Source organism: Centroberyx affinis, unplaced genomic scaffold (assembly GCF_046629955.1).
Source record: "Centroberyx affinis isolate AG114_WGS23_722 - 3 ecotype Tasmania unplaced genomic scaffold, CSIRO-AGI_Caff_v1 ptg004218l_1, whole genome shotgun sequence".
NCBI classification, from domain to species: Eukaryota; Metazoa; Chordata; class Actinopteri; order Beryciformes; family Berycidae; genus Centroberyx; species Centroberyx affinis.
Window position 1 is genome coordinate 135,011 of NW_027281962.1, and position 26,750 is coordinate 161,760.

The 26,750-nt window shown below is 41.5% G+C and overlaps 1 protein-coding gene across 1 annotated transcript; it reads right to left on the bottom strand.

The window, feature by feature from the left end:
• Window positions 1-1,380: 1,380 nt before the first annotated feature.
• Window positions 1,381-26,671, bottom strand: sec24a (SEC24 homolog A, COPII coat complex component). Its single transcript, XM_071543075.1, has 23 exons — window positions 26,331-26,671; window positions 22,857-23,459; window positions 19,551-19,730; window positions 18,049-18,111; window positions 17,342-17,511; window positions 16,168-16,355; window positions 15,201-15,303; window positions 14,533-14,659; window positions 13,182-13,291; window positions 12,503-12,615; window positions 11,596-11,714; window positions 11,102-11,157; window positions 10,601-10,807; window positions 10,249-10,372; window positions 9,032-9,190; window positions 8,129-8,302; window positions 6,937-7,047; window positions 5,368-5,543; window positions 4,402-4,539; window positions 4,063-4,167; window positions 3,565-3,657; window positions 3,340-3,443; window positions 1,381-2,389 (listed from the first exon to the last, which is right to left on the bottom strand). The coding sequence occupies exons 1-23, from the start codon at window positions 26,389-26,391 to the stop codon at window positions 2,275-2,277; spliced, it is 3,399 nt and encodes a 1,132-aa protein (XP_071399176.1). The 5' UTR covers window positions 26,392-26,671; the 3' UTR covers window positions 1,381-2,274.
• Between the last annotated feature and the right edge of the window lie 79 nt (window positions 26,672-26,750).

The window sequence follows — 26,750 nt, forward strand, 5'->3', positions numbered from 1 at the left end:
ACCTTGGGCTGGACGATATTTCAATATTATCTTTAATCATATCGTGATGATATGGTGATTCTGGGATACCGTGACACAATTCTGCTGTCTAAACCAGTGGTTCTCAACGTGGGGTCCGGGGACCACCAAGGGTCCTTCAGGGGGTCCCCAGCAAATTGATGAATTGTTAAACTTCACCATTATTTCATTTACAAGAAGTTAACACAATTAGAGAATGTAGAAGAATGATGATGTTTTGATCATAGTTTCACTGTCATCTCTCTACCTACAATACAGATACTCATGGAATTCTGCACATAATCATATCTAACAATAAAAATATTCTCAGATTTGAGACAAAATCTTATCAAATGGGGGTCCGGGGCCCAAATGTGGACAAAATTAGGAGCCCTTGATATGAAAAAGGTTGAGAACCACTGGTCTAAACTAATGGTAACAAGCAAATCTTATTTAAAAACTCTGACAAAATGAGGTATGGTAGGAATATTATTTGAAAATTTAATTTTTGTTTGACATCACACCTAACATTACCATTAGGTTTAATGGGATAAAAATAAATTTGATTATTTAACCAGATTTTACATACGTGAGCCATATCATGATATGTATCGTTATTGAAAAAAAATCCTTATGATTATCATGTTGATTTCAACCATATTGCCGAATCCTAATTGGGTAAGTAGTATATAATTAACATGCTAGTACTGTTAACTACATCTAATTATTCAACTCTTGTTTTTCCCATTGGTCATTCTCTATGTGGAACAGGGACTATTTCTAATCCTCATCAGTTTCTATTATGGATGTAGAACTTCATGCATGACAATTCAGCAATATCTGTGTCTGTTTATAGATGCCTTTTTGCTTTTTCATTCATAATCTTTCAGACTGGATGAAATCAGTTGCCTACCAGAGTTTTGCCATGAGAAATATTGACTATACTGATCAATATTCCTTTTTGTTAGCTTTGTTCTCACAACCCAAACACTGTTTATCCACAACACAAACTACGATTAAAAAGTCCCAAACATTTTATTTTCTTAGCGTCATTTCACCTTAATATGTTCATACTAAAATCATCAGCATTTCTTTACCTTTATATAATGTAGTATTTTCAATATACAAGTATCAATAAGCATGATTAAAAGATCAACAATGGCTTTGTTATGTCTGTGTTAAAGAATTTCCCATATCCTATTATATTAAAATATTTCATATATAGAGTCTGTATTTAAACAGAGGCTTAATAATAAAAAGTGAGTTCCCATACAAGGCAATTACAGAATTTAATCAGATTGGGAGTCTCATAAATTAAACAAACAAAAGAAAGAAAAAAAAAAAAACACAAACAGAACGGCGACATCGTCAGAGGTGTTGAAGGACAGATGAGACCGTGACAGGATGAAAAAAAGGTTTCCATTGCTGAGTCGACACATTCAAGGCAGCGAATTACAGCGAGGTCGGTCCGCCTTCAAACATCTTCAACGTTTCCGCCATTTACAACAAAGTCTACGGATTTGTTCGACACACGATTATAATGACTTGAGAAATAAAAAGCACACGTTCTGTCCTTCACTACTATGTTAGAGAGTATTGTTAGAGCTCAGGTGTTCTGTGTACAAATGCTCCAGGTGACACCCAATAACAGTCTTTGAGCGTGGACACATTAATCATCCTCATAAACCTAGCCTTAAGCATACATACATTATTTTACTTCTATTAGTAAGGACAACTGTGCTTTTTGAACAAAAAGACTTCACACATCCATTGCCTGTACTGTATCTGAACGATACCTCTGTTAGACAGCATTGTTCTATGAGAATAAACACTGATTCATTCGATCATTGACATATATAATCATCATCATCATCATCATCACCGCCATGGATTTCTTGCTTCTTCTTTTTTTTTTATTTTCATTTTCCAACAGTTTGCTCCAGCTGGGTGGGGGGGGTGGGGAAAGTGCCAAATCAGCATCAGAATCGAGATTTTTCGTCTCTCCGTCCTCGGTCAGTCCGTCAAATAGTTCGATTTGTGACGTTTCACATCAGTTCAGTTCAGCTCCATCGAGGCTTTTTTCAGAGAGATGCTGGACCACAGCTGGAGGTGGAGCGAGAGGCATCCCTGAACATGCCTCCCGCTGTTCTCACACACACACACACACACATTCACGCACGCGCTCACACACACACACACACACAGAGACACATACATACAACACCGATGCGTGTCCTCGCATCGGTGTTCCCTCGTCTCCGCGGTCCGACGGACTTATTATTTGGAGACTTGCTGTTGGAGGTGGAGGAGAAACTCGTAGTAAGACAAGGCCGACTCCGTTCGGTCCTCGATCATGTTCTGCACAAAGTTGGATTTCAGCTGGCTCTCATCCCTGAAAGTCACACAAAAAAGCTTCATCAGTATCTGTCTGGGTGATAATTCAATATTATCCTTCCTTCCTTCCATCCTATCGTCTTTCAGTGGAATCATATTGTGATGTTATGGTGATTTTGGGATATTGTAACACAATTCTACTGTCTAAATTGATGATAAGCAAATTTTATTTAAAAACTCTCACAAAATGAGGTATGGTATATTATTATACGGTATAATAATATATATTAATCAGAATAATCATATTATTACATGGTATATTATTTGAAAAATTCAGTTTGGTTTGACATCACACCGAACATTACCATTTGGTTCAGTGAGATGAACATTAAGTTGATTTAACTTGATTCGTTAACGTGATTCGGCGTATGTGAGCCATATTGTGATATATATCGATATAACAAAAACAAATTGTGATCATGATTATTGTGGTTTAGTAGTAGTAGTTCCAAGTGTCAATTCAAAGTGCTAATAAAGGAACTTGGACTTTTTTAAGACTTTGTAACAGCAGTTGACAAGATCAATAAGTTCAACCTCAATGTCACTCTGTTTTGCTGTTATTGTGCTGAAGTCATAGGAGTTTGGGAATTTTCTTGGAATCAAGTTCAAGCAGTGGTTGTTGAGATGCAAAATAGGAAGAACAGGGCAGGAGTGTCTTCGTCCATTGCCACAGTGTCTGGTAAATCCCTGAACTCACCAACAACTATTCACTATTTTACCAGCCAGCAAGGTTTTTTTCTCCCCTTGAATGGAACAGAATCAGACCTTCAGATGACGGTGGGTTACCTGCCAAAGCGGCTGGAAGAGGAGACAAACTTCCCAGCCAAACTCAAACTTTACCAGCACTGGTGGCTGGTTTTAATTTCTCCACACAGAGCTAGAGACAACTAACACTAGATGCACTTTCTACTTGATTCTACTCTCTCTTCTATGTGGTCTAACGCCCACCTGATGACATGCAGGGTGGGGTAGAAAGGCCTCTGATCCCTCAGCCAGCCAACGAAAGCCCTGGTTCTCTGGGACTCGGCAGTGTCCAGCTCTGGGAGCACGTACTGTTGGAGAAGAATAACAGTATTAGTACAGTACAAGTATTCATCTAGTTTCATTTGACAATTCAGGTGAGGGTGTAATGTAGTTGTATGTGGTGGATTGGTGCAACATGAGGTTTCCTACCAGGTTCTGAGGCACGGCAGTGTAGTTGGGAACTCCCAGGACTTGCGTGAGGAAGTTGGGGTTGCAATTCCTTCCAATCCACAGATACATAACCTTTTGGAATAAGGGGCAGAGTCAATGGTAAAGAAACATGCAAATATTCAGTACAAATTTGACAAAATTGAGCGCTATGGCTCTGACACTTGTACTCCTTCCTATTGGTTGTTTGTAATGTTATAGATGTAGGAATTGAAGCCTCTACTGCTGCACTCATTCTGAATCATTCTGGATAAAAAGTGTGCGTGTAAGATGAAAATTTAAGTGTAGATACTCTTCTAGAGCTTGTACATTCCAATCCAAGCGCTTTAAAAGGAAAAATACACGCTGGTAGTACATTTGTGGTATAATGTAGGAAATCACTAACTGAAGTAGAAGCAGACAAGGGAGTAGCATCCTTTTCGTATCTCTGTTAGTGTGTTATGAGAGCTAATTTCAAAGCCAGGACTGAATCCTCCTCACCATTCCAGCGTCCATGAGGAAGGCTCCCTCCCTGCAGAGCTTCTCCACAGACAGCTGCTGTATCCGGGGCTGAGGGATGGTCCGCTCACTGATGTTCAAAGCCCCCTGAGGATGGAGGAGAGAGAAGAAAGAAGAGAACATTTAGTAACGGAGGGACACTTCAAAATCTCTGTGGGAGATATTGAAATGGAGCAACAAAAGCAGACATGCACTAGGCAAGACTTTATGTAAAAATACACCCATCTTATCAGTTGAAATCACAAAGTGGGGCTGCAACCGCAATAACTGACAATATATCTACAGCTAGAACATGTGGGAATAAGCATTTCATCCCCTCACCTCGTCGGTCAGGTCGTCCACGCGGTAGAGAGCAGGGTGGATCATCAGCATCACGTAGGCCAGCGGCTGGTACTTGAGCTGACACATGGCAAACACCCGGTCATCCAGCCTGGTGCTGGTCCCCGTCCTGAAGGCTATCTGCAGGTGCACACACACACAGGAAGAGAGATCAGTAAAGGGTTAACAGAGGGGTTTCCACAGCTGGGTCCAGAGAATCCACAGGTTCCTGAGAAGGATCCAGTGGGGTCCACAGCAAAATGTGGAATAGTTCCGATTTCAGTGTTATTTCATTCACTAGGTGTGACAAAGTCAACTTTGCTCGAGTCCCAAGTCAGTCCCAAGTCTCAATGTAGATTACCAAGTCAAGTGCATGTCATAAATGTAAAGTCTCAAGTCTAAATGTAGAACACAGAGTCAAGTCAGAGCAAATCAAGCGTCCTGTATAAATTTTATATCTTAAAGAAAAGATCTACAACTTTTCAAAGCAATATGGTTTTAATAGGATAAAAACTTAAAGTGCATCATGAGTTTGACATCTATAACCAGTTTAAACTTCAATAAATTCTGAATTTAAATTCAGTTGTCTAGTGGAACAAATCTCATAACTTTCAAGTAATTTACACAAACAAGTCAAGTCTCAATATTCTCTTCATGCATCAAGTCAAGTCTCAAGTAATTCAAATTCATCCCAAGTCATGTGACTTGAGTTCCCACCTCTGCAGTGAAAATAAACAAAAATGACTCAAAAATCTTAACAAGTGTAGCTCTAATTGAGTATCAAGTTTGGGATCCCCTGGTTCAAGGATAACGGACAAATTTAGAAAAATACAGTGGAAGGACAAGAAGAAATAGAGATAGAGGCTTAGCATGCATAAAATTGGCTGACAGTGCAGTAGATGTTTTTATTTTTCCATGTTCTTTTCAAAGCTGCCGTGTCATGTGCTGGTGTGGTGTGGAGAGGCAGACCTGTTTGAGCAGGGCGAGGATGTAGAGAGGGAACAGTCTGAGGCAGGCGGGGGCCAGCAGGCCGGGCTGCTGGATGGTCAACACGGCCTGGCGGTATGACGCCAGCGAGTCGATGGCCGCATTGGTCATCGCGTCTCTGGCATCGCTGAGGCTGGCCGACACCGAACGGTCCACAGCTACAGAGAGAGAGAGAGAGAGGAAGGACACGTGTCAAGTTGTCAGTTGTCTCCCATTAATTGAAACAGCATTTCAGCTGTGTCTTTTTCCGTAATTTGACACATTTCTGACTGAAACAGGATGTTGGGGGGAGGGACTTGAATCTTGATTTGTCAAAAATTTTGGATTCTTTAAAATGAATAAATCCAGGGCTGAACACCCAAAAATACCATAACATACTATGTTGCCATTTATGTCATGTTGAAAATTGTGAAGTTACAAGTTATATATGATCGATGGGGCGGAGAGGGGATTGTCCAAAAATCTGTTACGGTTGAATTGTTATGAGCACCACTAAAAGTAAGCCATTTTGTGGGAAGTAACAGTAGTGGGATTTTGATATAAAAATTTTCGGTGTACATAACATGTAGAATTTGCTTAAAAGGTGAATCCATTCTTCATTTCATTGTGACAGTAACTGTTTATTTCAGTATTATGTAGTGAATATTCATATTAAATGGTAGAGGCTGTGTACTTTCATTAACAACATTCACACTGGGATTGCCTATACATTTACAGTAGTCGTGCAGTGACTAATGTTCCAGCTGAGAAGTGTGGTGAGAGATTCGACTGAACTAAATGTCAAACTCCTGGTGTTCCATATTTTGAAGGAAGGGAAACAGCAGTGTCTGTTCTATAAGTAGTGGTTGAGTGTCAGAAAAGCCCAGGCTCATCTGACTGCTCTGCATGTGACGGTTACTAGGCAACCAGAGCCGCCGTCACTCATCACCGCCATCTGTCAGAGCTAATAACAGAGAAGTGGGGGAAAAGCCTGCTATGATTATAGCATCCAGCCAGGCAAAGACCATTTACCATAACAATAAAGACTAATGGAGAGCTATCATTTATTCACGTTTTAGTCACACACACCAAACTCATGCTGTATATGGAAGAAAATATTCTTGTTGAAAACATACTATTGGAGTGAGGCTCTGATCCATCAGAAACAGCCTGGTATTAGTATAAATTTGAACTGTGATGAAATGATGACTGGCATAAAGTTAAAACTTAAAGCTGATGTTTTCGGTATACTTGCACAACTTTGCTTGAAATTAGTCAGACATTTGAGGAACTAAGGCTGTGCAATATTCACAAAACATTATGCAATTGTTACACGTGGGCAATCTTATCTTATCAATCTTACATATAAAATGTAATAGTAAGGGGGAAGAGGAAATGTGATGCCAATGCTTCAGGTTTGGTCAGTTTCTCCAACATGCAGTTTGATTTGCAGGCCAGGTATTCTGCACAGCACCAGAATATCTTGTTTCAAAAGTTGCCTAAAACAACTTTATTCTAAGAAAAAATAAAAAATAAAAAATAAGTCCGCCTGTTTGCAAGTGCGGTACGTACCCATACTAGCCAGCAGTCCGGTGACGGCTTGAACATCAGCACCGGCAAAGATATCTGACAGAGAGTTGACCACAGGGAGACACATGGTGTGGACACGGATCCTCCGCTCTCCTGAAGACAAGAAACAGGACAAACTTTCATTATTTCTCCTTTTTACATTTGGATTTGAAGAATCCTCTAGCTACAGAGACAGTTCACGTTTAAGATTTTTAACTTACAGATGTCTTTTTAGTTTAAAGATTTTAAACATGGAGGCTTTCCCCGCAAAAAATATTTTCAGTTTTTAAAAATCTTAGACATGTTTTCAAGGTCAAAGCTAACATTTAATCAGCTTAAATTCAAAGTTTGATTAGATTACCTGTTTAATTACCTGTTCCACTAGCATAACCCTATTAGATGACATAGAAAAAAAAAGTAACAATACTGTTCCATATTAATGCCTATATTACAGTTGAAACGTAGATAAGCTTCATTCCCCAAAACAAATCCCTGCAGTAATTTCCAGGAAATACTCTGGAAAAGCCTCACAGTAGATCTGATCCGACAATCAGTCCAACTACATTTCTATTATAAATCAAATATGTGAATAAGTGTGTGGGCTTATAATATCTGTGTATGTACAATTGTGCATGCGTAGTCTCATGTAGCATATTGGGTTAAGCATAGCACCAACACTGCCACAGTTACGGGTTCGATCCATATGAACATCCATATGAACATCCATATTAAATCCATACAAATGTATGGCAGCCAAATAAAAAATGCATGCAGTCATGGTATTGCAAGTCACTTCGGATAAAAGCATCCACTAAAAGGTGTGTGCACGTTATACAAGGTTCCAACTATGGCCCTGATTTGAAAACCCAGGACTTTTCCCATTACTTTCCATAACTAAGTCGGAGCTTTTCAATGACCTAAAAATGTTCTTCCTTCCTGGTTTATTAATGTCGTTTTTCAAAGGGGTGAACAGTCTGGTTTCCACTCCAGCTGGTCTGCTGTGGAGAAAAACAGCTGAAAACCACTATCTGGTGCAATAAATGTGTGAAGCTGTAAAATACATTCTGGTAAATTCCTGTACAGTGAATTTAGCAAATTCCCTGACTTTCCCTGTCTGGAATACAACCTCTCAAAATTTCATGATATTCCAGAAATTCCATGACCAGTGTGTGTGTGTGTCTCTGTGTGTGTGTACCTTTACTGGACGTGTACAGCAGCGCGGCCTGGAAGGAGACAACCTGCATGTCCAACAGGTTTTCCTCGATGGACATCTGCACAGCGAAGCCGGCGTCCGGGTTTACGTTGGGAAGCGACAACAGATCGGTGGAGCGCACAAAGAAGTTTCCGTGGAACGTGTGGATGGACAGACCTGCAGAGAGAAACTGGAGTTACCAATCTATAATACTCTCATATGCACAAAGGTAGCCCCAAAAAAATCAATGTGTCTGGGGTCTGGAGACGTTTTGTCTTTCAGATTGATTGACAGAGCTTTTACTGCAAGGACTAACAGCCATCAGTCACATTTTAATGTATTCAGAAGCTGAGCAGGCTGTACTGCTGGTACATACTGCAGTAAAAGTGTCCTATATTATTATTTATTAATGTGTTAAGAAAGTTAGAAAGAGCATATGAGGATGGCGTCTTCTACAAGTCATACATTTCAGAATGCATGAGCATTCTGAGCAGAGAGGCTATAAAAAGTACAAACTTTTGATATGGACTTTTTGACAGACACACAAGTAGCTTTCCATATAATTATCACACCAGGCAGCCGCTGTCATTCTTCACAGGGAAGAATACATAATCCAATCATGTGATTTTTCATGATTAAAATAACACTGCAGAAATGTGATCGGGACAAGATAAATAAAAGAGAATAGTAGAAAAGCAGGGGAAAATGAAAACACCTCAGGGATGTGACAAGGAACACAAAAAAGCATTAAAAAATATTTTTTAGAAATTAATGGGAGTTAAATGTCCAAAAAACTGTAACTCAGAAAAATCACACCTCTGCTCACTGAAAATAAATGTGAGATTATGTCAAATCATCTAAAATCTAAAAAAGTTAATAAGTTCCCCATTTTGGACTCCACCTGACCTTTGGTGCAGCGTATCCTCATGACGGCCTCGAAGCCGATCTTCCTGGTCAGGTATCTCTTCAGATCCTTCTGGAAGCGCTCCACCTGCGAGGGGCTGTGCTGCTGGTGGTAGGAGGGGTAGTAGTACACGCTCCCCGCAGAGTATCTGGATATGCAACCTGGGAGGAGAGGAGAGGAGAGGAGAGGAGAGGAGAGGAAGGAATGAGATGTTGATCGTCTTCTTTTCAACATGATAAAAATAGATTTACACCTGACTCTCCTGCTCGCACCTGGTCTTGTTGAAAGAAAAAACCCTTTCTGCTTGCCTCTTATTTCTGTATCTAGCTTTTTTCAATTACTGATGACACATGGATGTTGTAGACAAATTAATGTTAAATTAATTTTAACTGTCTGGGGACTGTTGTTTTGACTCTTGCACTCATTATTGGTTGCTTGCAATGTTGGCAATACAGGAATCTAAGCCAATTCTACTGTTGCACTGTCTGCATAAAACTTTCTTCAAACTTTCCCTGTGACTGTGCCGGGCGATGGCAGACTGTGTACAGATAGAAATCACTGCACAGTGGATGAATATGTGGTTTCTCAGCTGAAAAGGTTCCAAAAATAATCCTGGCAAAATCAGCAAAACTGAGTTCATGATATTTCATTTTTTAAGAATCTACAGGCCATATAATAAAAACTACTAACAACTTTTATTACTAAAAGGTTAGTGTTCTTACTTTGAAGATGCTGCTAGTCGCCTACTATCACTCAACAGAGTGTTTGCTAAAGTGTTACTATGGAGCGCTGCAGCAAATGATCTATTGGGGACTCATGGATGATTTTGGTGTCTATATTCTCACTGCTTAATGGGAGTTGAGTTGACCAGCCGGCCAATCTCCCCAAAAAAAAAGTATTTATTTAAGTTTAATTATTAGATTTTTAATTTTAAACCTTTAAAGGAATAGAGGCATCCGAAAATAAAAGTACTGATTAATAATTATTATTAATGAATCTCACCTCTGTCTAATATTATTTTGACTTTTATTATATATAGAACAAAGTTAACAACAGGCCAGCACAATGTTAACAACAGGCCAGTAAATCATGACTCATGAATCTGATGGCAAACTTTAACTAGCAATGCCAGGTCACAGTAGTGTATTGAGCAGTAACAAGTGGACCAGAAACCCCACTCCCCCCTTTCCCTCCATCTCCCCGTCCCATCTGAACTCACCTAGCGATGCCAGGTCGCAGTACTGAGCGCTGAGCAGGAACAGGTCGACCGCCACCTGCTGGCCGGAGCAGTCCAGAGCCAGCTTCTTGTAGAAGTCTGTGGCCGGAGATAAGTGCTGGATGTCCTGGGAGGAAGACAAGACAATGAGGTCAAAAGACAGTCACTCTAAGAAAATGTGTCAAATTTTCTCACTGGTGGTGGGTAAAGACGGTAGAATTTCATAGGAGCCCCCGCACATACCATTACTGCCATACCGAACTTGAATTTTTTCCTGGTTATTTTTCATATTGAGTACTTTTAATGAGCCTTGGATCTACGAAACCTGTTAAGACTCTTTGTCTAGAGCTCTTACCTTGGCAGATGCCCTCTGGTTGGGATCCTCTCTGGACTTGAGTGCCCCCACCCCCAGGTTGGGCAGCTGGGTCTGAAAGACAGACATGCGCCCCCCGGTGGGCGACAGCAGCTTGAAGGCGGCCTGCAGAGCCGGACCGAGGGCGGACTGGGTCTCCATGGTCTTCTCAAACAGATGTGGAAGGCTCTTCAGCAGATCCTGCACAAGCTGGGAAACAAACACAAGGTTTGAAACTCATTTTTGTGAAATTTGAGAATGATTCAAGTTCTCCAACAGTCGGTCCAAAATGTTCTGAGTGAAATGACATCTTCTATCTAGTTAATGTTTTTCTTGAGAAATAGAAAACACATGGCAGTGCAAATGCTTATGGATTTGTGAGTTGGATAAATGTAGTGAGACAGGCCGCACCCCCCATCCATGCCTGTAGCACATGAAGATGCTGTAGTATAATTTTAGAAAACTTGACATACAATTAGCTTGAACCAAGGTGAAGTTTCTCACCTCTTTGCATTCGTTGAGGTTTACTAGAAGGCTGTCTGGTGTTGGTAAAAATATATCTGTGAAGTGAAAAAAAAATGCCATTAAAAATGCAGTTACAAACACTCCAACATTACCATCTTGATGGGATTGATTCAGACCACACAAACGCAATAAAGAAAAAAAACATTTAAGCCTTTGCTCATGATGCAACAAACTGACTTGAGGTAAAGTGGGTAACTAATAATCTAATAAATACAAAAATAAATCTGATGTTGTATTTCCCACCAGTGATCATATGCAACACCAAAATTTAATTTGGGCAAATAGGGAAAATCCAGCGGGGTCCAACTAGCAGAGACGGGAGGCTTTTCTCTGTTGCTGCCCCACTTTGTGACTTTAAAGGACAGAAAATGGGCCACTTTCTGATTATTTATTGGTTGTGAATTTCGGCACGCAGTTAGTGTCAAGCGGCTGTAATAATGAAAGCAAAGCCCTTGCTGTCGGCCACTTCTCACCTTCAATGTCAGACACAATGAGCATCTGTGGCTGAGAAAGCCCCTCCTGCAGGTTGTAGAAGTGGATGGTGCTGTCAAAGGTGATGAAGCCTACTTTGGTCCGCGAGTCTCCAGGAAGCCTAGAGCACCCACACACACACACACACACATATATATATATAAATAAATAAGCTGGCAGTCAAGTGACAGGGATGACCTTCTTTCAGCTGCATCTAACAAGCGTGAGCCCCATTTTTACACTGCAGCAATCAGTTAAGATTACTACTACTGAACGTATGTTGAAGAATATAGAACAGAACAGCTGGTCAATAATTATTGACACAAAGCTACAGTATATACTGTATCTATCTCAGGGAGTGAAGGAATATTCCACAGCCAGAAAAAAAAAGAGTAAAATATGGGGAACTTCATGGGGATCAAAACAGTGTTTTTGGTTTTTGCTCCTCGCTCCAGCCAGTCCATTAGTCCTCATTCTGGTACCAGTTTAGGTTCAAATGTAGTTTGTGGCACCAACACTGTTCTTACTTGTGTACTTTATTGTGATAAAGCAGTGATTCCTAATATTAAAAGATTCTGAAGAAAATCTAGCTCAAATATGTTTTGTTTCATTTAATTTTTTTTGTTTGTGTGGTGGCCCTCTGCTGCTGAATGAATTAAGGAAACATAACATCCATTAAACAAGTGCATGTATAAATAATAACATATACTCATAATCTGCCAAGGATAAGTGATTGCAAATAACCATATGTCTGTATATCTACACATATAATAAGTGACATCTCAAACATCTGAGCCAGGTTTCTACAATGCCCCCCTGCCATTAGTATAAAAGCACAAGGGGCAGATACATCAGATCCTGGTGTCTTCTCAAAATAGACAATAACTGAGAATATAATGATGTACATACGCATTAATGTTGTCCAGCAGTGACTGGCAGACCACATTCAGGTACCCCGTCTCCACTGCATTGTGGGATACGTCCAGAACGAAGAGGTAAACAGCAGGCTGTGGCGGTCTCAGCTGAGGGCCAGAGGTTTCATAAGGTAAGTCAATGAAACACACACCATCACAGGCAATCAGTCACACATACACATACACACACACAGCTCACCACATAATTTGCAAGATGCATGCAAACACTTGGACAATAAACAACTTTGGCTCATCGGACCCGAGGGCATCAAATATTTCACACAAACGGCAACAATGAGGACATTTAATTTAATGCCCAGTTTCCATTTAAATAGTTTGTTAAAAAATAAATATTCTACCATTTGAAAGAAGTGAAACCTACTATTACAAAATGATTGATGGCACAAAATGAAAACAAACTGAGGTACTTTTAATAATAATAATAATAATAATAATAATTGATTACATTTATATAGCGCTTTTCTAGGTACTCAAAGATAGCAGGTAATTAAATGACAAAATACCACTTTTACAGAGTAGTTCCTCTATATTTTAGAGATTCTGAATGATGATGAGCTTCAAGTAATTATTTTGATGCATATGTTTGGAAATTAACTAATTTATATTTATATGCTGAATGTCAGTGTAACAGTATAATCCCTGCTAAATCCTACCATGTATTCTGAGGGAGCGATGAACTCGATGGTGGCGTTCTGGACCTCAGGTCTTTTGTGTGGCTCTCCATACGATCTGCTGACTGGGTTGTACATGAACTCCTCAGGAACTGCAGCGACACACACACACACACACACACACACACACACACACACACACAAGTCAGGTTATTCTAACAGTCAGATCACAGTACTAGAGAAGGGCAAAGGGTTCCCACGAAAGCAAGATACTAGAAAAATAAGGTGTGGGGAATCACTTATAATGCAAAGAGAAAATCATTTATTGAAACTAACAGTCGCAAAGATGAAAATGTGTACAAAGGCTGTGGAACAGTAAATATGGCTACATAATAATATACAGTATATGGCTAATAATACATGTACAATTTAAGGCGACACATTTCAAATGGATACAATCCTTGCTGACGGAGGAAGAACGTATCAACATGAAACATGTGTGTGGACATAGTATAATGTACAGTATATTGTGTATTTACTGCTCCATGGTCAAATGTACACATTTTTTATCTTTGTGACGGTTACCTTCTTTTTGCATAAATAGTGGTTTCTCCTCCCTTATATTTTCTCACATCTTAACACAAACACTTCCAGGATTAGGATGCTTGATTCCCACTGAAGCCGTCAATACTAAAAATATATGTACACATGGCACTGGATAAAGGTGTCTGCCTGCCAAATGGCTTATATATTGTATATGAACGGCATATACAGACATACATATTGCAGCTTCTAGTCTGTGTGGAATGATTAAACAAAACTAACTCCTGTTATAGATTGCCTGTCTCTCCTGAACCTGAGGGTCAGGTTACAAGAAACAGATCTACAATACTGAACACTGAATCTTAGGGAGCGATCACGTCTACAGTTTCTTTTCTTTGGTATGAACCAGAGTGGAAAGGTCCTGTAACTTTAGCTGAGCATCATGGACTCCGGTGTCCATACCAGTTAAGAACTCATGAAGAAACAGCTGAATATAAGCATCAGTTCAGACTGCAGTTTGCCCTCCCTTCATTGTGTTATGGTAGGCTTTCAAAGCCTGAGGAACTGCTGGCTGTCAGATGTCAACACCAGCCTCCAAACTTGCTTTATGTGAACGCTCCCTTACGTGACAGAACTGTTTTACAATCTATTCCAAATTCAGATCAAAACCAGCACCTTCAAAATAAAAGGAATTTTGACTATGATGGAGTTTGTTATTTTTTCCACTTGTTACTTTATGAAAATGCATTTTGTTGCCACGCCAATTGGGAACTGTTAAGGGCCTCCAGTGTTTTCCAATGACAATAGCCCTTTCAGATGATCGTCTTTCCTTTCCATTTCCCCTCCTCACCATCATTGACTCGGTAGCACAGGTTGCATTTCCACCTCCTCTGGTCCAGGAAGGAAACGAAGGGGTTGATGTAGGTTCTGCAGGAGCGACACCTGACGATGGTGCTGGACGTCACCACAGGAAGTTGCTGCACAGGAAGAAACACAGTGCAACCGCCGTGTGACATTTCAGCATAAACGCCTCGAGGCAAACTCATTTTCTTGGCTGCAAAGTCGTCGCAAATGGCATCCAAATAAAGGGTTTCATTTAGCTCTACATCTTCATCTCAAGTTCCTTCTGTGTCACAGATAGCACAAGAATGAAATCATTCTGACAGCGAGATTTAACTCCGAGACATATTTAGTCAAATCCTATACTGAGAAGAATCGTCAAAATCGACCCTTAATATTAAGCCATTTCTAGTCTGGTCTAGGCGTTTTATCTACAGGATGCAGGCTTTTTTTTTTTAACTATTACTCATTCAGGGAAGAGCTGAAGCACATACTCAGAAGTTTTCTGGCACTACCTTGCTTCACATTCATACAGTAAAACCTATTCACACCTAGGAGCTTTATTCACTTTTCTCAGCTAGTGTTTAGGACTCAACAACCTTCCTGTCACAAGTTACTGCTGTGTGCGAACAATGTGCTTAGGGCTGGTTTGAGTGTGGAGAGCGCTTGCTGTGGTACCGAGAGGTCTTTGAAGGGGTGGAGCAGCAGGCCCAGCGGCAGCTTGGCTTTGTTCAGCAGAGACTGGGTCTGAGGGATGCTGGTCAGGGTGCAGCGGAAAACCCTGGAGAGACACAAACACAGAAGTACTTTAGTGCTGCATGTGGACGTCCTGCTGTTCTTGCTATTCTACACGTGTCAGCACTGTACGACATTTGGGCGACTGGATCAAATACATCAGGGATCGGCGTTGGATTGGATCCATTGTTGGCTAGAAATTCCCTTGCTGATTTTTTGCCAATTTAATTTTTTTACCTTGACTGTTAGCAATTTAAAAACGTAAATGTAGCCAGTGCAAAAACACTCAAATGGGGAAGCAATTGCAAGGACAAAAATTATGCTCAAGCTAATTTGAAATGTGTTTAGAGGCAGAACATAAGGAAGCCTAAACACAGCCGACATTTCACAAAGCCTTTCTCAGTGTGCTGGTTTAGTCCCATTTGAGTTTTTGTGTTACTGCTTTCTCTCGGGAATGCACCACTACCTGATACTTAGTAGTTTTTTTTTCTTGACTGCAAGGACTTGTACAATAGTTTAGAATGTAAAAACGCCCCCGAAGACAGTTAGTTTTAACATTCTTAAAAATAGCTTTCACATTCAGCACCATGAAATTCAAGAAAAAATAATAATTTCACAGAAATTCACACCAAATCTACTATATCTCGGTTTAAAAAAAATAAAATCCTGATCCAAATCACAAAAGTTACTTGTATTTAAATTACTCGTTACTAGTATAATAACAATAATGATGAACTACTTCATTATTAGTAATTTTATTTTCAGATGTAATAATATAATATTCAAAACAAAATTAAGAGTTAACACATAACAACTACAATAATACAAATATTACTAAAATAACAGTGATAAAACATAATCAAATAAAAGACAGAATCAATATAAAGCCATGCAGTCCATCCTGACTCACTCTGGGTTGCAGTTGATCTTCTGCAGGTCCTGGGGCAGGCAGGGTGTCGGGGCAGGGATGGGGCCGGCCGGCAGCAGGTTCCTCTCCTGCAGCAGGTTCACCACCCGCAGGGCCTCGGGGGTGCTGGACTGGAGGCTCAGGGCGGCCAGGGAGGGACTGAGCTGGGCCGGGCCCGGGCCACCAGGAGGCTGGGAGAGGGGGGAAGAGTCAGTCGGGGAGAAGAGGCACAGGTGCTATTTGGTGGACCCATTTACCAAATTTGTGAGAGCCACAATATTTAGCATGGGTGACCCTGGCAGTGCTATTGCTATGTATTGAGGGTAGGATTTGACCGGTAGATATCTGCTAATATTCAATATCTTAAAATTTGACCAATGATGCCGAAAGATCACACTCACCCAAGAATTGTATTCTTGGCAGGGTGGAAAAGCCTCTGAATAAGTTAGACCAAGGGATGGTGAATTTTTCCATTTACAAAGATATTAATGAAATTGCTTTTGGGGTCAACAGCTCCTTAAGGGCAGGCTGACCCACTGCACCTATTCAATGATGAGGGGAAACTCTGGGATACATTACCGTCTTTAAAAAGGAAAATTTACAAAAAAACATAACTGAACATTTAAATGAACACATAAGAAGTGCAAACAAAATAAAATTTCACTACAGATTTTACAGATGTAGCTGTGGTCAGGAAGGAAACTCCATTGTATCGGTGGTTGACAACACTGGCTGGCTGATATCTGATGTGTAATAAAAGGGCAATATCGGGCCATATGTAATAAAAGCTGTATCGGCAAACTGATACATTGATATAACTGTATAAAAAAGAATCATATGCAGGCGTGAATGCAGGCATCAAAGCATCAGTTCACTAGCTGAATTTCAGTAAGCTGTGAAAGCTTATTATAGCTGCCAACGTGTCAATTCAAATTATTCTGGTCTGCTTTCCATCTGTGAATAACGCACACCAGCTCCTTATAAAAAAGCAGCAACTTTAGCTTCCTCTAGAGGCCTGCATAGACTAAAGGGTTTTGCATGTGTGCTAAAAGAAAAGGCAAATGCATGACAGACGTAGCAGAGCATGTCACTCCACAAACAAAGAGACCCGGCACACTGTTTATGCAAAATGCTCCAACAGTACAGTGTCAGAGCGCTGCTGTGTGATCCAGCTCACCTGCTGGTACGGCTGAGGTGCTTGGGTGTAAGGCTGCGTGGCGGTCTGCATCGCAGGGTGCATGGGGGGGGCGCCGGCGCTGGGGGGCGCCGAGGTGTTCTGGTACCCGGGGGGGAGGGAGGGGTAGTGGCCCAAGTGCCGGCCGGGGGGGCCAGGCTGGGGCGGGCCAGCTGGAAAGGAGACAGGAACAGAAACTAACTTAGAGTCATATCAGTAGGAAGAAAAATGAATCAAAGCTGTTCAGTAGACAAAGCATTGATTATTAGTAGGGTTAGTTATCAAAAAGAAATTCTGAATCCATAAGAAAATAAAAGAATTGTAATTGATAACAGCATGCCATGGCTTTGGGATGCTCCACTCCTCAATTAGTTATATTTTTGTGAAGACAAATCTCTGCTACAGGTGCTGATTTTTCAGTGTTAAAAAAAGCACTAAAGAAGGAATTTACTGTGCTCATTTTAAAAAGAGAAGGAAAAGAAAGGTGTTTATTGGAAACCCTTAATTTCCTCTAGTAATTAGCATAAGAATTGGTATTGACAGCTGAAATTGAATCAATGAGCAGAACCAGAGACAATGTCCATTTACCAATACACAGCATCTGCTTTAACTGTCCCTTGTGCCATTAAACCAAACCTTAATGAGTGAGTTTAGACTTTACATGCAGTCAGTGTCAAAGCAATTCAATACGTGACAGAAACCGGCCTTACCCATTTTGTTGTCAACATGATTGTAGCTGTTTGGGGCTTGAGGGCCATTGCCAGCCACGGGTCCTGTGTCAGTGTAAACAGACGTGATATGAATATTTCCAGTGGCACAACCCGAACGCTACTTCCATCACAGTGTGCTAACCACAGACGATGGAGATGGAAGGAATTAAGCTACAAGAAATGTGACAGAAATGGATACAAGGGGTACTAATACACTATCGACAGCGCTGGAAAAAACTTGGAGAAAAAGGTCATGATGGAAAGTGGTGTAGCTTAGGTTGTATCAAAGAACTAGATTCTCTAGACACATGAAACATCTAGTTCTTTGGCAGCTATAAGTATATTTATGGGTCATATGGGAGATGTGGTGAGAATGAACGAGAGAAAGAGAGGTGATCAAACTACAAACCTAAGAAGGGATGCACTGATACTGAGGAATAACCAAGCAAAAATAGGATATTACAAATTAATGTCTGATAACATAAACCACAAGTAACATTTCAGAAATCAAAGCAAAGCCGCTTGATTTCCTGCCTTTTACACACATAGAACTATGTTAGAGTTCTCCTCCAGAAAAACTGATTCTCTCTCAACCATTTTTGTCCAGTGAATTTTGTAACATTCTACATGGACTGCAGCTTTGTATGAGCCAGTACTTAAGAGCTTTGTATTTGGAATCAGTTTGAGGAATCAGTGCATCCCTGGACACAATGAACAACAGCACGGAAAGGACAGGATGAGCACCACGGCACTGACATAACAGCTAATAGCTATTGACAGACTCGGCCACACCTGGACATTCAATATCCCCCTCCTGGCAATCGGGCTCAGTGGGGGACAGAGTGCTGTTAACTGCCCCCCCACACTGAGCTGGCATGGAGAGGAAGGAGGGAGGGAGGGAGGGAAACAAGCAGGCGATCAGAACAAAAAGGGCTGGTTTGTACATGGACATACTGTTCCTGCCCCAAAGTGACACAACACAATGGTTATTACTGATAGCACTCTCATCTTACAATCAGCACAGAGCCATGATACGCTTGTACTTCAAACATGTGGTATACTTGTTGCAGAAACACATTTCAGCAGGTTTGTATGAAAAGTAAGACACACAGGCTTGCTGTCTGAACTGGTTTAACTCTTCACACACTGTGTGACCATCTGCAATTGGTCTAAAATATCATGTGATTGGTTGTGTAGTCTTTCCAGTTTACTGTCTTTGTTTACATCTTTGTGCTAACATCTCGCGGTCAACTCTTTCAAAATGAATCGTTTGGAGGCTGGGTTTGTTGAACTTGTTAGAGGCCATCTGCCTCTTTATGATCACTCAACTGGCTCAACCGGTGTGAAATGTAAATAAATGTACAATGCAAAGCTGCAGCAAGTAGCCTATACAAAAATGTGTATGTGGCGTTGAAAGTATACCGCAGCCTTTACAGGCCATCACACCTGAGGAGAAAGCAGGTAAACAAAAAGATGCCAAGAGCCAGATTTCAGAAACTTACCATCTGCCTTGGGGGGTGGAGGGGTGGCATTGCCCATGGGGGGTCCAGTGGGGGGCGGGGTGGGTTTCATGGTTGGTGGGGGGCCTGTGGGTGGGAGGCCTGTGGGTGGGGGTCCGTAGGGAGCCCTGCCTGGTTGGTATGTGTTGGGAGCCATGGGATTCATTGGTGGGGGAGCAGTGCCTGGTAAATAACACCAACAACAAAAAAGAACAATCTTAAAACAGTCATTCTAGCAGTAACACAAGTAACATAACTTTCACCAACAACCTCCTCTCATCTCAGGTGAAATTCCATTTTTAGTCGCATCATTTAGGCTGGATCACAACCTATCAACATTACTGCATCATGTAAAACAAGACCACTTAGCACGGCTGCTGCATGTCATGTAGAAGCCAGTTAGGAGGCATCGCTAAGTGTCTGTAACACTATAAGCTCTGAGCGGAGGTGAAGACAACTGGTGGTGCCACTGACCCACAGCTAGCTAATGTCAGAGAAGAGCAACTGAGACACATCCACCTCTATGGCCAAACAGAGGCAAGGCTGGACTGAAGGGTAAGATCAGGAGTGTCTAGCACTAGAAATCCTATGTTTCATATGGCTTTGGCTTTTATAAAACCTTTTTAAGACAGAACAACTGACTAGAGAGCTACTTCCCATCCTCCAGTCCTAACCTTAAAGGGGCCCTGTAATAGGAATTCCATTTTTCTTCTATTTATGTACATATGTGATCAAAGATGTTTGATGAAGGCATCGTAAAAGTTTTATTTTGTTTGAGTTGTAAAGTTGTTGCTTTTTACAGGCAGTTTCAGACTAACTATAGTCAACACATCACGACTGGACTTGATTGTCTGTGTCATTAAACAATTACTAAAATCCTTCCAATCAGGCAGGTTTGCAGCAGTTGAACTCTTGAGTTCTCATACTCATCCTCTGGGAACCCATGTATGGTAAAGCCACACATGGTGCTAGGAGGATAACATACGTGGATGTGCTGAAGAAGGACACTGGCTATGCCAGCGCTGATGAACTGCGCTCTAGCATGCTGGACCGGGATGTGTGGAGAGGAGTCATCTCAAGAGCCCGAGTTGCCCCAGTGGACTCGACATGATGATGAACTCTCCTTTCAATAGCTTTAAAGGAGCTGGTGTTTTAGACCAATCAGTATCCAGTACTTTGATTGGTATGCCTGTGAGATCTTAGTCTTCAAATTCATTCAATAAAAACCCATTTCCCTAACCTACATTTATTTGCAAAACGTCATAAAGAACATCACAATCAAAATCATAAAAACTGAAAAATATTGGACCTTTAACGGGATCATCTGTACGGCATAGAAGCTCCTTGATCAACTTACTGATGTACAGCGAATGGTAACACCTCTTTCACCTCTGTATATTTGGTGTATATGCAAATGCTTTTTGAAATTATACAAAGCCAGTTTGCATAGTCCGCTAAAAATACAATGTACAAAAACATTACCATGCTCCGTAGCAAACTAAATAAATACTGGAACCTTTTACCTACCTTCTCGTCGCACAACAGCAAGTTAATCCAAGATCTTAGGCTATTTGTAAAATAAACATATTCCTTTGACCATAAGTAAGTAAATCATTTAAATATACCCAGAGGGAAACTTCATCCTACTCACAAGGCTGGACAAGACTTGACCAGACCTGACAAATTGTCCCCCAACTGAAATGACAGTTGGGGACAATTTGTCAGGTTGGTTATTTATTCTTAGGAATACCTAGCAGTAACAGAAAAGGGTAATTTCCAATTATGAGGAAACAGGAAAAGTGTACAGTGTTTTTAAAGAGGTAAGGAGGAACAGACTTCATTAGACTAGTGAATTAAACTGGGGCTGCACGATTATGGCTAAAATGAAAATCCTGATTGTTTTGCAACAGATTCTGATGATGATGATGACTATCAATTTTGTGACAACTTTGTGATATGAAGAACAAAATTTTACTTTAACTCATTTTTGCATCTCATATCAGCATTGTGACGTTTTGCAGTGAATATTCCAAATGAAATGTATCAATGAGAAATTATTTTATGATAATTTTAGAAAATAAAATCACCATATATAATTGCACAAAAATGTTCAACTGAGTAATGTGGCCTCTGCTCTAAAAAAATCCAAAAATACTTCAAATACTCCTCAATGAAGACAGCTGTTGCTAAACTCTCCCCTTCCCCTTGTCACTGAAATCACAGTGTTTCCTCTGTATTAACTCAGTAATGGTTCGCCATCACAACAAGAAATTTACCACTACTGCCAGAGAAAATCTGAAATGAAACAGCGAGCATAATGTATCCAAATTTTCCATCTGAACCACAATGAGATATAGTCCTAGAATGAATGTGTGCATTCTGCCAACATCACTACAATCAACACTAGAAGCACAACAGGAAGGGACGTGGAATCAAAGCTAAAATTACCCCCCAAACACCACCGCATTGCTACATAGAAATTACAGAGGCAACTATAAAATTCTTGTTTGGCCTTTGTACAAACGGAGAGTAAATTAGTCTCTCTGCCTAGAAGTGAGACAGAGGGAGCAGCCAGCCAACCGGCTCAGCGTGGGAGCAGAGGGCAATGTCCAGCTCCAACACATCACTGCTAGATACGCATATCAGTAGCACATGGCAGTCAATGAAGGACATTAACAGGAAAGAGAAAAGACAGAATAAAAGTGCTATGGAATGGTTATTGTTCCCTATGAAATGAAATTTGGGAGGGGTGGGGCACTATGGGACTGAGATTTTGATGAAACTTGGAGGGATGATGCATCTTGGCACTGTGTTCTGCCGTTTTCAATGACACAGATAGGATGGATGTGGCTGCTATAATTAAAAGGTCAAAATTTCAAACTCCGACAGGCCGCAACTCCTTCACTGGCCTGACTGGCCGAACCTGGAGGGATGATCCATCTTGTTACTGATTGGCCCAAAGGGGACCGGCATCGTTCATGGGGGACAACATGTTTCACGCGTTATAATTGGGACGTTGTTTCTTCTTCGTATGATTATTATTTTGATACTGTAGCGTACAATTTTCATTTAACATTCACACTTTCACTACTGTGCTCTTTTGATACTGTTTGTTTACTATAACCTGTTGTGGTTACTGTTTCTCTGTTGCCATGCCATGTGTGTTTCTTACTGCAAAGAAATTTTCCCTACGGGACAATAAAGTCTGTAAGTATTTTTACTGAGTTTGACAGTACATAGGCTGGTAACAGTCTTCTGGCCTATAGTTTTACACATAACCTTCGCCCCATGCCCCAGTGGCGTTCCTACCTGGCTGTGTGTATCCATGGAGGGAGGTGGGGGGCATCCCTGGCACCAGGGGTTGTGTGGCATTATGGGAGACAGGACCTGGAGGTACAGAGCTGAAAGCCGCTGACGACTGTGGTGGCGCTGGCGAGCTCGGCGCCGGGTTCACATGATTAGCCATGGGGCCGCGGGGGGGCGCACTCATGGGAGCGGGCGCCCCCATCGGTGGAGGGACGGTGCCGTACTGCCAGGCAGGAGCCGCGGGCTGCTGCTGGGGGTTTGGGTAGTAGCTGTTAGAAGACACAGCAGGCGGTGGAGGGGTGGCCTGAGCAGGGGGCATCCTGGGACCGGGGCTGGGACTGGCCGACTGAGGGGGGGTGTGGGGCGGTGGACCCCCCATCGGAGGCCTGGTCAACAGGTTCTGGCCGGGAGGAGCCTGGTAGGAACTGACGGGGGGGACAGGTTGGTAGGAGTTGGCTGGGGGAACGGGCTGGTAGGGCCCAGGGTGGTAGAGTCCGGGGCCAGGGGGCATGGGAGCCTTGGCCTGCATTGGGTTGTATGGAGCAGGGTGAACCATGTAGCCGACCCCCGGTGGCTGCTGCAGCGCAACTGGGTTCTGTGACGGACCTGGAGGACAGAGCAAGAATAATAAAGGCATGTTAATGTCAGGTCAAAGGTTCATGATAATTAAAGAGAATGGACTGGAATATTGAAACACATTTCAACAACTATGTTTGAACAGTGATTCAATATTTACCCAAAAAAAACACACAGCCACTGTAAAATGCTGACGGATAAAAAAAAATATCATCTAAATTTACTTTTCATTGGCCTACTTTTTGATGATTCAATTTGAAGCTGAGGCACAGGTCAAAAAGTTGAATTTGAAAAGCAGATGGCACAGTAATGGTAGAGGGGGCAGTGAGTGAAATGACTTAAATCCTCCAAATGACCAGTGAACTGACACAGCTCAGGATATAATCTCTTTACCTGGATTTAATGCACCATGATCTGCCTGTAGTGACAGTGAGTAAGGGGCTCTGAGCCGTGTCTGACCTACCTTGTCTGAACACAGCAGACAGACACCACAGATGCAAAAGAGTGCTTTGCTTTTTCTAATCAGATATATCAACTTCCCTATGCTGATTAGCATAAGTAGAAACAACTTTCAATTAAGAACACTAGGATTGGATATTGTGCAGATATCATGCTAAAATGGGGCACTGGTTTAGCAATTTCCCAAAAACCAAGTATCAGTACAAACAGTCTAGCATATCATGCCATATATAAAAGCAAAACAACTTTTTTTCCTTTCACACATAGATGGATGCAAGATCTTGCCAACAGAAAAAAAGGATCTCAAATATTTGTTATCCATTGGCCCAAATCAGTAAAACAAATGGATCGTAGGGCTGGGCGATATGGTTGAAATCAATAATCAATCAATTTTCAAATAATATTCCTACCATACCTCATTTTATCAGAGTTTTTAAGTAAAATTTGTTTGTGATCATCAATTTAGCCAGCAGAAATGCGTGTCACGGTATCAAAATATCTTCATATCATCACGATATGATTCCACTGAAAGACGATAAACGATAATATTGAATTATCGCCCAGCCCTAATGGATCGGACTGGCACTTCATATGGACCAATACATAAATTATAATACTCTGAACTGGAATCCGCCTTAAATCCACAGCATCAGTGCATCCCTGCTTGCAACCTAGGTGATTACATAATGGCAACAGATTCACTACTATCCACTTAGCCTTGCACTACATAACAGGAGAGCTAGGATAAGTCGATAGAAGGGATTAGAAAACAACTCTTCTCAATGAGCAAAGAGGGACGAAGGCATATAATCCACTTCAAATCTTTGTCCTTCCTGAGACCAGGGGAAACCTCAAGAACTAAAGCTCCTGCTCAGCCGCAGCTCTCGGCCAATCAAACAGAGACTGGGACCAGGAAGACCTCAGAGTCAATCATAAATCAGCTCATTAAAAGGTAAACCGAAATGAAACGTAAAGGAAAATAGTTCAAAATCAATGACTAGAAATCAAGAAACAAGGAGCCAATCAGCATTAGATCAGTCAAAGCCATCAGTGGAACAGAAGGAAGTTTAAAGACTAATTCATATTAATCAAATCATTTGTTATAAACCTGATGACAGGGAAGGTTTGGAACGGTAAGCACTCTGTTAATGTATGTGATTTGTTGGATGCTTATCCAAAACATTTTACAATACGGTTTAGAAGGGGCCCCAGAAGCCTCAGTGGGAATTTAACCTCAAACCCTGACAGCGTTAGTGGGTTTGTTTCTGTCATCTACCACACTGTTTTCAGATTGATCGGCGCTCAAGGAACACAGCTGGATTAAAAGCCTTAAATGACCTGTCTGATTCAAGGGAGATAAGAAAAAGATTAAGGGAGAATGTGGTGAATGAACTATTAGAAGTTCTGAATGGAGTTATCTACAGCTTTGATGAACAACTTGAGGCGTTATAAACTCGAGCTGCAATTGCTTCACCCTCAAGGACAAGAAAATGCCTCTACAAGCATCAATAAGAAAAAGCCCTTTGAGGCTGCCCATGGTCACACTTTTGTCAGCTCTGAAGTGAGTGAATTCAGATTGTCTCCTTTCCCTCGCATTCTTGGAAACCCAATAGACATGTGTCAGCAGTCTGACACTGAGGTAGATTATGGGCTGAGTCTGAAGAAAGTTCTTCGGATCATATCTGGATCATCCCCAATGTGCCACATGTACAGTTAAACGTAGGATACAAACACGCCAGGACTCCTTAGCCTGCTGGAAATCCGTATTGCACAACAGTGAGGGAACATAATAGTCTTGACTATGTGATTACTCACTGACAACGAAAGTGCCCACGAAAAACCCTCAGCAGGCAAATGTCACGGGACCCAAGCCAAAGCTGGATAGATGTTTAGACATGACAGGAAAAGTTCCCTCAGTTGAATGCGGGGTAACAGAGTAGCTAACGGGATGAACTTAGTATCAGCTAACGTTGTGCTAATTGGGTATTGGTGGGGCCACCTAATACCTGGCGTTAACGGTAATTATCCTCGCTATCAATGCGTTGTTTTGCCAACCTGTTGGTTTGTCATCTTGACAAGCGAAAGTTCTCGCTAGCTAGTTGGATAGCAATGTAGCTAGCGTTAGCTTTTCGACCGCCCCTCTGTCCTCACTGACTACTGCCTTGGCCGTGCCTTAACGTCACTAGCATCTTAAGCTAATTATCAATAGCTAAAGATGTAGCTGACATAAACTAACTATATCTGACATACCAATCTTACTTGGTAACGTTAACCAACGACGTTAATAAGATAGTCAGTTAGCAAATGGACATGTAGACAGCTCAATCAGAGCCAACTGTTGCTAGTGTGTTAGCTTATTACTAGCTAATTTAACTGGCTAACGTTACCTACCTAGCTCAGCCAGGTAACGTTACGAATTGATGTGAATTTACTATTGCTCACCATTCGCGTATGTCTGTCCTCCTCCTGCCCCATTCTGAGAGTTGAACCCCGTAGTTGACATCTTGAAATAGACACCGTGATCTAATTTTGAGATGCCTGGTTGGCGAATAGCTAGCTGCGTCTTTAGCTAACTAGCTAACGTTAACTAGCTGGCTGGCGCGGGTTAACGTAACCTGGCGACGCGATGAGATGTTCGATTAAACAGCGACTATATCGCCGTCTCGAACTTTCTTAAAAGTTAATTAACTGACTTGTTGACTATCACAGGACCATGGCTATAGCCGATCCCCGTTCAACTACCTACGGGTGTAGGCCTTGTCAAGATAATCGTGTGAGACACTTCTGTTCTTCCACAGGAAGTTGGGATCACCCAGCAGGATCAACGTAAACCCCGTCGGGCATGCGCAGTGTGTACACGTG